This window comes from Physeter macrocephalus, chromosome 11, assembly GCF_002837175.3.
Source record: "Physeter macrocephalus isolate SW-GA chromosome 11, ASM283717v5, whole genome shotgun sequence".
NCBI classification, from domain to species: Eukaryota; Metazoa; Chordata; class Mammalia; order Artiodactyla; family Physeteridae; genus Physeter; species Physeter macrocephalus.
The window spans coordinates 9,949,985-9,962,844 of NC_041224.1; the positions used below are offsets into that span (position 1 = coordinate 9,949,985).

Sequence of the window (12,860 nt, forward strand, 5' to 3'; positions counted from 1 at the left end):
TATTGCTTGTTCCACAAAGGCACCACCTTCCCCTCCAGGGTTGCTTTTCCTAGCTTTAGGGAACAACCAGGGACTCTCATTATCTGAGCAGGTCCCTGGAGCGATGTGGCCAAAGGCCATCTCCTTTTTTACGTTCATACCATAAAGTCCAGGATGCATACCAAGGAGAGTACAATCGGGCCCTGAGGCTTAAGAGGGTCTTGGTGGCGCATTCCTCAGAGGGCAATGCTCGCCACATGGGTCCTAGTTGAAAAAGACCTCAGAGGAGCTGGACTAGAGTTTGGTCAAGGAGAGACCATTTGTCAGTTCCTGTAGACTCAGAATCAGGTAACCTGGAGTGGCGAGTGCTGTAGACAATGAACAGCTCTCCACTGAAGAACAAATTTTTCCCTATAAGGGGAGGTAGAATCGCACAGTGCCTGAGAACACAGACATGTGGTGTGTCTGGGTTCAAAACTCTACTCCGGTTCTAACGGTGACTTTACGTATGTTCTTTAATCTTCCAGTGTCTCATTTCTCTCATCTATAAAATGGGCACAGTCCCTGCCTTGTATATTCACTGTGAGGAGTAGATGACACGTGAATAAAGTTGACGACAATACATGGCACCTGATGGCCGCCAGCTGTGGAGTGGAGGAGACTGCAGGTTAGATGGCGTGAAGGTCTTTTAGGTTCAGCGCTCTTGATCCTTCCTTTATCTTTATAGTGGGAGGCAGCGGTACTGTTAACGGTTTAGGGGAAATTGTGTGCTCCAGTGGATACATTGGCATCGTTCAGATCACACACCTCCGAGTTGGCTACTGCTGATTCTCCTGGGAACAATTTTACAGCTCTGCAAGATGTAGTTAACTCAGAGCAGCACGAAATAATTCTCATCTCTAAATATGCAAATTACATCGTATCTGGTAGCAGTCCAGTGGACTTCCTTCTATTTGCCCGTTCAATTCAGTACTTCCGATCTGTAAGTCTGTGTGTTCTGTGGCTTCTGCTTTGCACTGGTTCCCTCGTGGGGAATAAAAGGGAATCTTTAATGCATGTTCCTTTCATATCTGTATGATATTTATGATTTTTGTCCATTTTTGAAAACTATCTGTCAACGGTGGTGGCGGGACCAGAATACCTTAGGGTAACTGATTCAGTAAGAGCGTTAGTTAATTAGTCCTTGTCTAGGATAACGAACGACAGGTAAAAGTCAAGGTGAAAAACCAAGTTAGCAGAGATTATTTGTAGAAATTTCTGCAAGTTAAGGTGGCTGCGGTGTTCATGTATAAGGAAGTGAAATTCTAATGTAGCCATTTTCAAAGCAGTTCTTAATATTTTGAATTAAATGATATCCACCAAAACACAGACTCATGGTTTCTTGAAAGTAACGTGATGGTGGGAAATAGCCAGCATCCATTCTGCAGACTCAGCATGGTAAGCATGTGCTTACTTGTCTGTCCTCTGCACCAGACTCTTTGCTCCAGGGCAACAGGGACACGGTCTTGTCCCCGTCCTTTCTCCAGTAGCCATAGTTCTCTGTGGCACAGATGCCTGGTGAGTGACTGAACAGAGAGGTTGGCCAGGGTCTTGCCCTCATCTCTGTAGACACCAAGACTTGATTTCGTCCGTTCTTGGGTCTGATTTCAAAGGCAGACTTGTGTTCACCACACTCATAAGCCAGAATATTAATTTGTCAGTTAAAAAGAGTAATCAAACTCTCCTGGTAGGCTGGGATGCTTGGCTTTCTCCCTCGGGGAACTTGCATGGCACGGGGCGCACATAATAATGAGGTGTTTGCTTGATGAGCTTGAAGTGAACACACCTGGCCCCTGTCCCCTCTGTCCTAGAGCTGGCAGGCCAGTTGTCACACCAGTGGACAGGGGGGTTTCTGCTGATGGTCAGGACGTATTCCTGGCTCATCAGCATCTCTTCCCAGGAGCGGGGAAGGAGTGTGCAAGGTACGTAGATAGGACAATTCCTATTCTTTGGACTTTCCATTTTTAGGCTGTGCTCCCCATCTGTTAAGAAATTCTTTCTTCAGAGAGAATAAAGTTGATTCGGTTTTAAGCTTTTCATTTAGATTCACAACTCAGTTTTTGCCCCCTTTCTGGCCACTGTAAATAGAATTTGGATGTCCCAAGAACTTGGGACTTCCCTGGTGGTCTGGTGGTTAAGAATCCGCCTTCCAATGCAGCGGACATGGGTTCAATCCCTGGTCGGGGAACTGAGATCCCACATGCCACAGGGCTACTGAGCCCGTGAGCCACAGCTAGAGAGAAGCCCACGCGCCGCAACAAAGAGCCCGTGTGCCACAACTAAGAGCCAACACAGCCAAAAATAAATTAATTAATTAAAAAAAAAACAATTTGGATGTTCTTGAAGCTCCTCAGTCGCTTACAAGCAAATTATTCTTTGGGATGTTTTATTTGTCTGGGGACTGAATGCATATTGCATTAATTAAAAGTCATTAACTCTGTGTTTTAGTGGTCCTTGTGGATACCGACTAAATAATGATGACATTACTTTGTAGGGACTGAATCACTTGTTCTGGTTAAGAGATATTCTTTGCCTTTTCAGAGCCTTAATTATTACTAGTTTTCAGTACCCATTGTAGTCTCTAAGCTTCTTGCTATATTGTGAAATCTTGCCAGTTGGTTTTCAACTCAGGTCTGACTTACGAAGATAGAATTTCAGATCAGCCACATAGATAACAATGATAGCAGAAATGCTTGTTTTTGTGTATCTTTCCCCTAATCTTATTAAAGATTTTTTTTCCCCCCGTGACATACTGAAGTGATGAAAACGTGCCTGAAGGCTTGGTTGCCGGTACCAAAACAATAAATCCTATAATTAAATAATAAAAGCAATCAAAATCCATAGTCTAAGACTCGCAAGGAATGGAAAAAGAGGAATTTGTACCATGTAATGGTTAGCAAACCGTCAGTAAAAGATGAGACTGGAATTACGGTCAAGGGCCGGGTCCCGGATGGCTCTGTGTGCCCCTCTGAGGCTGAGGGGGGACACGGAAGGGAAATGACACGATCAAATGTGCAGGACCACAACCTCGGGGACCATGAGGATGGAGCAGAAGGGAAAGGGCCTAGCGTACTGGACACCATGAATTTACCAAGGCACCAACCCACCTACCTGGGTGATTTTGTTCCCAGCAGTCCTCTGGGGGCAGGTATAGGAATGCATTAGGCCAGAGGCTGTATTGCTCCATTATGGCAGATTTGCAAGGTGGAGGTGACAGAATGCTGAAGGAGCGGGAACTTGGGCATGCTGGTGAGATGCTACCCATGCTACAAATGAGCAGACAAGCAATCTTGTCTAGTGGCGTGCAAGCAGAGATTGTGATCTTGTAATGGAGCAAATAAAGAAACATTGGCGGGGCAGTTAGAGCCATCTCAGCTCTCTGGTCTGGGACGCCTCAAGCACTAACCTGGTTCATCAGGTTCTAGCAGATCTCCAGGAGGATGGCCACCGTCCCTCCGTGACTTGTCCTGGGAGGCTCTCTCCACTGTATATTTGGCAGATTGTATGTAGGCTGATTCTCTTCTCTTCTTTGGCTAATTCTGGTAAGAAGTTCTTTAAAAGGGCTTTCACCAGCAAATTGAAATTTTTAAAAAAAAGCTATCAGAGTTGATGGAAAGATAATTATTATCTTTATAATAGATAATTATCTATTATCTTATTTTGAACCCATGAGAGTCTGGCCCCAGAGATTTTGGTTCTTAGAGTTTATTTTTGTCTCCCAGACCCAACTGCTCAGACCGCCAGCTTGAGTTAGTTTGTGGGGGCAGGTGTCCCTCTCCGTTCGTACCCTAGACTTCCACCTACATGTGAGATGCCCGGCAGCAGCAGACCCTGATGTGCGTTCTCTGCTGCTTCCTTTTCCATTTCAAGTTCTCCCTGAACATCCAGTCCTTTCGGATGGGCCATTCCAACCTGATCCCCAGTCATCCTTCCTCGGGTTATAAATCAGCCCACACGACTTGTAGCCATCTCATCTTCTGCCAGGTTACTTGTGACCCCAGGTCTTTGGATTTCCTACTTTCATCTCTTTGTATTTCTCTCTGTCCCCTTTGCCTTGTCTGAGAGATGTCCCCACATCAGAAGTTGAGGAGGATTTATTCTAATGTCTTCATCTGTGGTGGATGATGCCATCTTCTCAAATAGGATCCTGACCTCTCTCAACTCAGACCTGGGAAGGTTTCTTCTTTTCCTCTCTCAAGAGCAAGTAACTCCCTTGTGGTTCTCCTCATGAGCTCAGATCTAAGGAACGTCTAATTCTCACTTATTCCCACAACGGAGAGGACTGACGGTCTCGCCCTCTCCCTGGAAGGTCTAATGCCTTCCACTTCTCCACGGGTCCTGGCATCTCTTACGGTGTCAGGTCTTCAAGCATCTTAAAACACGGCGGTTATATTGTTAATTTGTATTTCTGTCACTTTGAATAACAAACATTGTTGAAAACAGCATGAGCTAGGAGTCTTGTCTAAGAGGCAGTGAAAGGGGCTATACTGGCCAGATGCCTAATATAGACAAACATGTGAAGTTTATGGGTTCCACAGGTCAGTATTTTAGCATTTTCCTAGGAAGATTTTTTTTTTTTATTTTTGTGGTATGCGGGCCTCCCTCTGCTGTGGCCTCTCCCGTTGCGGAGCACAGGCTCCGGACGCGCAGGCTCAGCGGCCATGGCTCACGGGCCCAGCCGCTCCGCGGCATGTGGGATCCTCCCGGACCGGGGCGCGAACCCGCGTCCCCCGCATCGGCAGGCGGACTCTCAACCGCTGCGCCACCAGGGAAGCCCTCCTAGGAAGATTTTAATGACATTAGATGAAAAGGAAGAAAACTAGGAAGATCCTTTGAATGAAAAGGGGGCAGGAGAGAAAGAGAGCACTCAAGGGGCTCTCCTTTCTGTTCCTTTTACTGTGAAATGACTTCTGTGGGTGGGAGAAGTATTACCATACCATCCCCTATGGTAATAACAACAACTGAGGAAACAACACAGAATGCATTTAGGAGAACAAGAACACAACATTTATTTAGTAACTTCCGTGTATCAGCTGTTTTTATTCCCATCCTGTGTAATCCCTTGTCTTGGTCCATTCAGGCTGCTAGACCTGGACCGGGTGGCTTACAAATACCAGAAATTAATTTCTCACAGTTCTGGAGGCTAGAGGTCCAAGATCATAGCATGTACAGGTCTGGTGTCTGGAGAGCCCACTTTCCCATAGACAGCCATCCTCTCTTTGTAACCTCACAAGGCGGAAGGGGACCAGGAAGCCCTCTTGGGCCGATTTTATAAGGGCACTAATCCCATTCATGATCACCCCCTCCTCATGACTTCATCACCTCCCAAAGCCCCACCTCCTAATACCATCACCTTGGGGGCTAGGGTTTCAACATATGAACTTTGAGGGGACACAAACATTCAATCTGTAGCATCCCTATAAAGTACCTTATTGAGTAAAGATTTAAAAAGGAAACTCTTGGATTTAAAGGCCAAGGTCAGAGAGTGGAGCCCAGATTCAAGGCTGGCCCTGCTGGCTGACACCTAAGGCCCCTTTTGTCCCTCTGGCTTCCTTCTTCATTCTCTCACCTCCACTTCCCCGCAGGTACCCTCATGTGCTTTCCATGGGCCTTCTGTGATTTCAGATGGGCAAAGCTGTTTGGACTTTTTATTAACAAGGATACTCTCCAATTTAAGGAAAGTGCTCTGGCACCGAACCCTGGGTGCCTGTTTGTCACAGTTTCACAATTCAGTCTTGCGAAGCCATCAAAATTCTAAGCACTGCTGGCTCAGTAATTCACTTCATTAATGGTGCTGCCTGAATAAAATACACAGCAAATTAGAAATAAACAAATCCTTGGAAAGTACGGTAATACATTCAGAAAGCACAGAAGGTGAGGCACGTAGACAGAAGGAGGAAGGGAAGTGGGGAGGGGGAGAAAATCGTATCAAGATAAAGAGGGAGGGACTTCCCTGGTGGTGCAGAGGTTAAGAATCCGCCTGCCAATACAGGGGACATGGGTTCGAGCCCTGGTCCGGGAAGATCCCACATGCCGCGGAGCAACTAAGCCTGTTCGCCACAACTACTGAGCCTATGCTCTCTAGCCCGCGAGCCACAACTTCTGAGCCTACGTGCCACAGCTACTGAAGCCTGCGTGCCTAGAGCCCGTGCTCCACAACAAGAGAAGCCACGGCAGTGAGAAGCCCACTCATTGCAACGAAGAGTAGCCCCCGCTCGCCGCAACTAGAGAAAACCCGCGCACAGCAACGAAGACTCATGTAGCCAAAAAAAAAGGATAAAGAGGGATTTTGTGAGCCCATATGTATTTTGTGCAGTCTTTTTAGACAGCACTCCTGGAGGATTAATTATGAATCTCTCTTGTTTATATCTTGATATCTCCTGCTACCTCACCTCCCATATCCAAGTCCTGTCAGTTTTACCTCCAGGATAGATCTCAAATCGGTCAGCCTCTCTTCCTGCCAATGGGCAAGTGGATGTGGGCTTCTGGTCCACTCTTGGATCCTGATTGCCTCTTTCTCTGGGCACAGAGGATGATTGCCCTTTTCTGACAACCATTGTGCAGTCAGGTCGGGCATGCAGCTAGTTCTGGCCAGGCTGAAGCATCCGGATACAGAGTAAGACCTTCCAGCACTTTCTTCTCCTGCCACAGCGATTATGGAAGTGGGTTGTTGAAAGGAAGGTGCCCCAAGAGTGCAGTATGCAGTATTCCTAGATCGCAGGGAGCACGGCTGCCCTCGAGAGCTACCCAGTGGGCACTTCATGAGTAAGAAACAGACCTTTGTGATGCAAAGCAACTGCCATTGGGTGGTGTCTGTGAGCACATCATAGTCTGTTCCATCCTGGCTGGCAAAGCAAGTTGCCGTCCTCTCTCTCCTGGAGCCCTGCAGAAGCCTCCTAACTTGCCCACCTTTTCTGTAGCCCCGCTTCCTCTCGTTTCATTTCTCAGTCAACTACTTAAAACACACGAGGCCACGCCCACCCGTCGCTCCCCGCCCCTAACCTCCTATTCCTCCCCGTGTTCTTAGGGTCCATTCTAAACCTGGCTCACCAGGCCTGTGTGCTCCGGCCCCTCTGCTCACTGCTCCAGACACCCTTTAGCCTTTCAGCCTTGAGCCCCACCGGCCTCCTTTCAGCTCCTCGAACATTCTGGGGCCTTTGCACATGCTTTCCCCTCTGTCTGGAATGTTCCCCCCTTTTCCCAAAGTAACACCTTTGGCTTACCCTGGGGGTCTCCACCCATATGACACTTGCTCAGAGGCCGCCCGCCCCCAGGATGCCCGCAGCTGCTCACTACACTTCTCCATGGCACCCACTGCTGTCTTCAGCATCCTAATAGCCACAGATCGGAAATCGGTGTTCATTCCTGTGCTTGTTAGTTTGATACACATCGTTCTCTTTATCCAGACTGCAAGCTCCACTCCCCGTGTGCTGTGTTATCCAGCTCGGTGTCCTGGGTCTCCTGTGCCTGGCTCCCAGCGCGTATTAGATCCTCAGCAGATACCTTCAGGATGATTAAATAGATGCACGACCAGGGAGTCGGAGTTGTGTGTACATGTTTTTGAAGTGTAGGGAAAGTGGTGGTTGATATTTTTTTGAGCATTTACTTTGGTAGGCAGTGGTACCGGGTGCTTTTCATTGTTTCCTCTGTCGTGTATATATCATGACAACAGCACTATGGGGTAAGGACTAGAGATGCAGAAACAGAGGCCTCAATCAGTTCAGTAGCACACATGTGTCCGCAAGGCTCGTTAGGCAGCCCGGCTCCATGACCCATTTCCTTAACTCGCTTTGTGATTTGGTTTTGTTCCAACTCCAGTTTTTCCAAGTTCATAAAACAATAGCAGCAGACCCTCATATATCACAGCTACTGTAATAATCAAAGGCCAGATTTATCTTGCCTTCTTTGGGGAGAGAATTACTGATCTCCTGTGTCTGCATGCTTCCTAGCCAGAGACATCTTTTAAAAATAAAGCCTGCTTACACACACAGTGATTAAAGCTATTCAATAACTTGTTCATCGTACATACTAACCTCAAAATATGAGAACCTGAAAATACAGCCCCCCATGGAGTGTTCTTTTCTGTTTGACTTTATCATGTCAACTTTCTTTTTTCTTTTTTAATTTAGATCCATTGTTGCAGGTGAAAATATCAATTTCCTTTTCCACAGAGAAGTCCAATAAAGGGATGAAAATCAGACCTCAGTTGGGCCCACTTTATCAATTAAATCTGCTTTTTGTTAACCGTATCTCATAAGCTCTCCTTTTAAATCAATCTATTTTTTAATCTCTTTCACAAAACAGCACATATCTGAACGAGAAGTTCCTCCCGCTGACAGAGAGATGCCAAAATCTGCAAGCCGGCTTGGAGACTTTATCTAACAAAACGAGAAAGTAAGTTCTACTCTTTGCATTTAAATTTTTTTTTTGATGGAACTTTATTTATTTATTTATTTATTTATGGCTGCACCGGGTCTTCCTTGCTGTGCGGGCTTTCTTTAGCTGTGGCGAGCGGGGGCTACTCTTCATTTTGGTGCACGGGCTTCTCACTGCGGTGGCTTCTCTTGTTGCGGAGCACGGGCTCTAGGGTGTGCGGGCTTCAGTAGTTGTGGCTCGCGGGCTCTAGAGTGCAGGGTCAGTAGTTGTGGCGCACGGGCTTAGTTGCTCCGCAGCATATGGGATCTTCCCGGACCAGGGCTCGAACCTGTGTCCCCTGCGTTGGCAGGCGGATTCTTAACCACTGTGCCACCAGAGAAGCCCTCATTTAATTTTAAAATAGGTGTTTTGTAAGTGTCAAAAAATGTTTCAGGGCATCTTTGAAATCATTTGGCAAATAAGACTGTTCGTGAGAAAAGCAAATATCAGACAAGAACGCATATATGTGGAATCTAGAAAAATGGTATAGATGATCTTATTTGCAAAGCAGAAATAGAGACAGATGTAGAGAACAAATGTATGGATACCAAGGGGGAAAGGGGGGCGGTGGGAGGAATAGGGAGACTGGGATTGACACATATACACTATTGATACTGTGTATCAAGTAGACAACGGATGGGATCATACTGTAGAGCACAGGGAACTCTACCTAATGCCCTGTGGTGACCTAAATGGGAGGGAAGTCCAAACGGGAGGGGACATCTGTATGTGTCTGGCTGATTCATTTTGTTGTGCAGTGGAGGCCAACACAACAGTGTAAAGCAACCGTACTCCAATAAAAATTTTAAAAAAAGACTTCACATGCGGGCACGACCTTGGGCTTGGAGAAGCTCCGTCGGGTGAGGGCGATGGTGAGGGGCCGAACGGTGCAGACCAGGGTCCGACCCTGGCACTGGGACTCTACGTCTCTGTCCCTGAATCCACATTCACTAGACACTACGTAGTTTTACCAGCTCAGCTTTTCTAGGCCCTCACTCTTTTTGAGAACCCCGTGGCATTCCGGACCCTAGTCTAGGAAAACGCACACCTGTATCGAGCTGCTTACCCTCCCATGAAGGTTAACAGGTTGACCGCCCCCCCCGCCCCCGCCCCAGCTGCGGTTCACTCCCAGCTTCCCACACCTGCTGACAATCCTGTATTTCAGAGAGTCTCCAGCACCATCTTCTCCGAACTGGGGCAAAGGAGTTCGAAAAGCTCCGAGCTGCATGCAAGGAAGAGCTCCTCGTGGCCTGAGAGTCCGATGGTAGAGGCGCTGCCTTGGCTGTCCCGGGAAGGGGCAGAGTCTGGCGGCGCGGGGAGATGGCGGGGCTGGGCTGGCACCTGTAAACCTCCCTGGAAGGGACTCCTCAGAGTTGCATGTCGCTGTGCGCTTGCCTGACCGAGTTGGCAAGTTGTGCAGGGTGAGAGGGAGAGCAGGTTCCTCATGGCAGTCTTGCCAAGGGAGACCCAGCTGCCTTTCCTTCTCTTTTTCTTCCTAATAATCAGTCTGGCGATCAGTCTTTCTCTCTCCTCTGTCTTCCTCTCCTCTTCCTCCTCCCTCCCTCCCTCTGTCTCTGTCTCTCTCTCTTTCACACACACACACACACACACACACACACACACACACACACACATCTCTTCCTCTTTTAATGTTAAAAACAGTTTATGGGAGGAAGCAGTTAAAGCGACCTATAATCCATGTACTTCCATCCCTGGAGGGTGACCCGGGGTTGGGGGGGTGGGGAGGAAACTGCGGTAGGCAGCCTGGTCTAATCTCCTTTCAACTAGACCTCGGGTAATAGACTAATAATACTCGCCGGGAGGAAGGGACCGTTGTCCACTGAATGTCCTAGCAGTCTGCTCCCTGCCTGAGGAATTACTTATATTAAATGGAACCCAGGATCCGTGAGGCAGGTCTCCCTGGAGAGCAGCACATGGGCTGTCCAGCTCTCTAGGTGTACAGGGAAATGTTTCCTAGTATAAACGTTCCTGCCGTGTAAGGAACCCAGGGCCCTCGCTTAGAGACCTCACCTACCCTTCTGGGCCAGCGGTGCATGTCCAGTGCAGGAAGCCAGGACCGAGGAGGCCACCTGGGACGTCCCAGGTGCCTCTGCTTTGTCTGAGCGTCCGGACAGCCTGGATCCTTGAAGTTAGTGGGAAAGCCTGCTACCCAGTAAGTTTTCTGATTTGAGTGAATCTGGTTTGACAGTCCAACCCTGTGTGTTCCTGTATGTTAGCTCAGTTTGTTACAATGGATAGTCCTCTGGAAATGGTTTGATTTCTTTTCCTTAAATTCCAACTGATGGGCCTCAGCGTCCTAGAGACATCCGCTGTGCTGCGTATTTGGATTGGCTGCATGGGATCCACTTCTCTCCCTTCACCACGGTTTGGTCTGTGTCCCGCTTTGCCCTGGGAGGCCAACCGACGGGGACTTCATCCATAGGCTCCTGGCTCCTTTGTCAACGGCTTTTCTTTGGATCTGACTCAGAGGAGAACAATAGAAATGGATCAGGAAGAGGGAGGAATGAGAAGAAGCTTTTCTCTTGTGATATTTGCCGCAGGCGAATTACATCCTTGACCGAAGGAGGGTATTATGTCCTTAATGAAGGTCATGACTTTTGTTAAGTGTCTCTCTCTCTCTCCTTTTCCACTTCATTCCCTCCACTGGACTCTTCAGCCTAGGGGTGAGCTCTTAATGGTCCCCTGATACTGTATTTGGATTTTCCTACATCCAGCCCAGGACTTTGGGAAAAGTGCCTTCTTTAAGCTTTTCTTAAATGACTCAGTTTGAGCAGGCCACTGTTTTTGCCAGGACCCTGGCTTATGGTAGATGGGCCAGAACTAACAGTTGCAAACGCTTCTTTTCTTGCACAATAAATACACTGAATTTTGAGGTGGATGTAAAGCAGCTCATGCATTGTAGATGGCACTGCACGTCTGTTTTGATCATATTGGAGCCATTGTTTTGCTTGTTGTTTGCTGGGCTCTTTCTGAAACTTTTCCTGAGGGACTCAAATTCCAGATGTCTTGCGGCACCACGCCTCGTGAGAGTAGAACTTGGAAAAATTGGTCCTTGTTCCCCATTCCCTGCGACAAGCCTGTTGTATTCCTTGCCCGACATGTGAATCAGTGTGTGAAAGTTTCAACTGACCCTCTCCACCTCTCTCTCTCTGATACGAACTGTCTTTGTTCCGCAGAGTGACAGAAGTGCTTAACGTAACCATGACCCATAGCTGTACTTTGAAGCAAAGCACTTGAGTCAATGTGGCGGAAAGTTCTTTAATCATGGAAGGTGATGTTGTTTGTCAAGGCAGAGAATTTTACAACTCTTTTATGGGCCTCCGCAAACATGGTTAACTGCAGCATGCTAATGAGATTGCCTGGGCATATGTTCTCATGTTTGCTCTCTCACTTTTTTCCAATTGTTTTGGATTTGGCACTAAGACCTTTTCTCGGCTGTTCTTTAGAGGGATGCCTTTTCATGACCTGCACAGTTTTCAGCCGGCTCGTGTAATTAGCCTGCACTGTTACTCTGTTCGGCAAAGGTCTAGAGAAAGTAGGCATGAATTACCTATTGTTATGAAAGTGTTATTTTGCACTCAGGAGACTAATTTGTTCAGTTGTATTGTCTATTGTCCGGAACCGTGCGTTCTGCGACCACTGCTGTTACAGACGTACAGGGGACAATCAGGAAAGCTATTCGGTGCGTGGTGATAAAAGGCAATTTCATTTTCTTAGAAATAATGATTTAGCTCTGTTTTTTACATGGTCTGTTAAAGAGTTAGAATTTTCTCTTTCCTCAGCCAATTTGTGCATTTCAAATGCTAAAATAGAATTTAGGAAGACGGCACTAGAGTGGGAAGGAAACAGTGCTCTGTCTCCTACTGGTCTTGACTACATTTTTCAATAAAAGGAAGTTCAACAGTTGCCATTGGGAAGACCATCGGGATGGGGTACCGTGTATCACAATTCTTTATTTTCTGTTTAAGACTGTGAGCTCCAAGACTATGAGTCTGTGGTTCTGTCCATGGTGCCTGTCACAGGGCTCCGCACATAGTAGTTGCTCAGTAAGTATCTGTGGGATTAAACTAATGAATGAATAAGTATACCTCTTAGATCCTCAAAGCATTTTCTCTGCCATCTCTAATTTGTAGCTCTTAAAAAATTATCCATAAACTTCAACTCCTTTTTGAAACCTATCTTTCACTTCTCTGGCTCTGTCTCTTACTTTGAATCTGAAGTTTTGATTTTTCCTATCTCATTCTTTCTCCCTGAATGTTTCTCTGGGTTTCTCCATCCCAAACCTTTTTTACCAGGTGTCTCCCAGATAAAATATTATCATGAACTAAAATGCTACCTAGCCGGGGCTTCCCTGGTAGTGCAGTGGTTAAGAATCCACCTGCCAATGCAGGGGACACGGATTCTTG

The 12,860-nt window shown here is 47.1% G+C and overlaps 1 protein-coding gene across 1 annotated transcript in view; it reads left to right on the forward strand.

The window, feature by feature from the left end:
• Positions 1-12,860, forward strand: part of ST8SIA6 (ST8 alpha-N-acetyl-neuraminide alpha-2,8-sialyltransferase 6) — a 131,390-nt gene that overhangs the window by 73,065 nt on the left and 45,465 nt on the right. Inside the window, exon 3 of the mRNA XM_024116404.1 lies at positions 8,323-8,412. Coding sequence (XP_023972172.1) covers positions 8,323-8,412 — 90 coding nt within the window. The remainder of the gene's footprint in view (positions 1-8,322; positions 8,413-12,860) is intronic.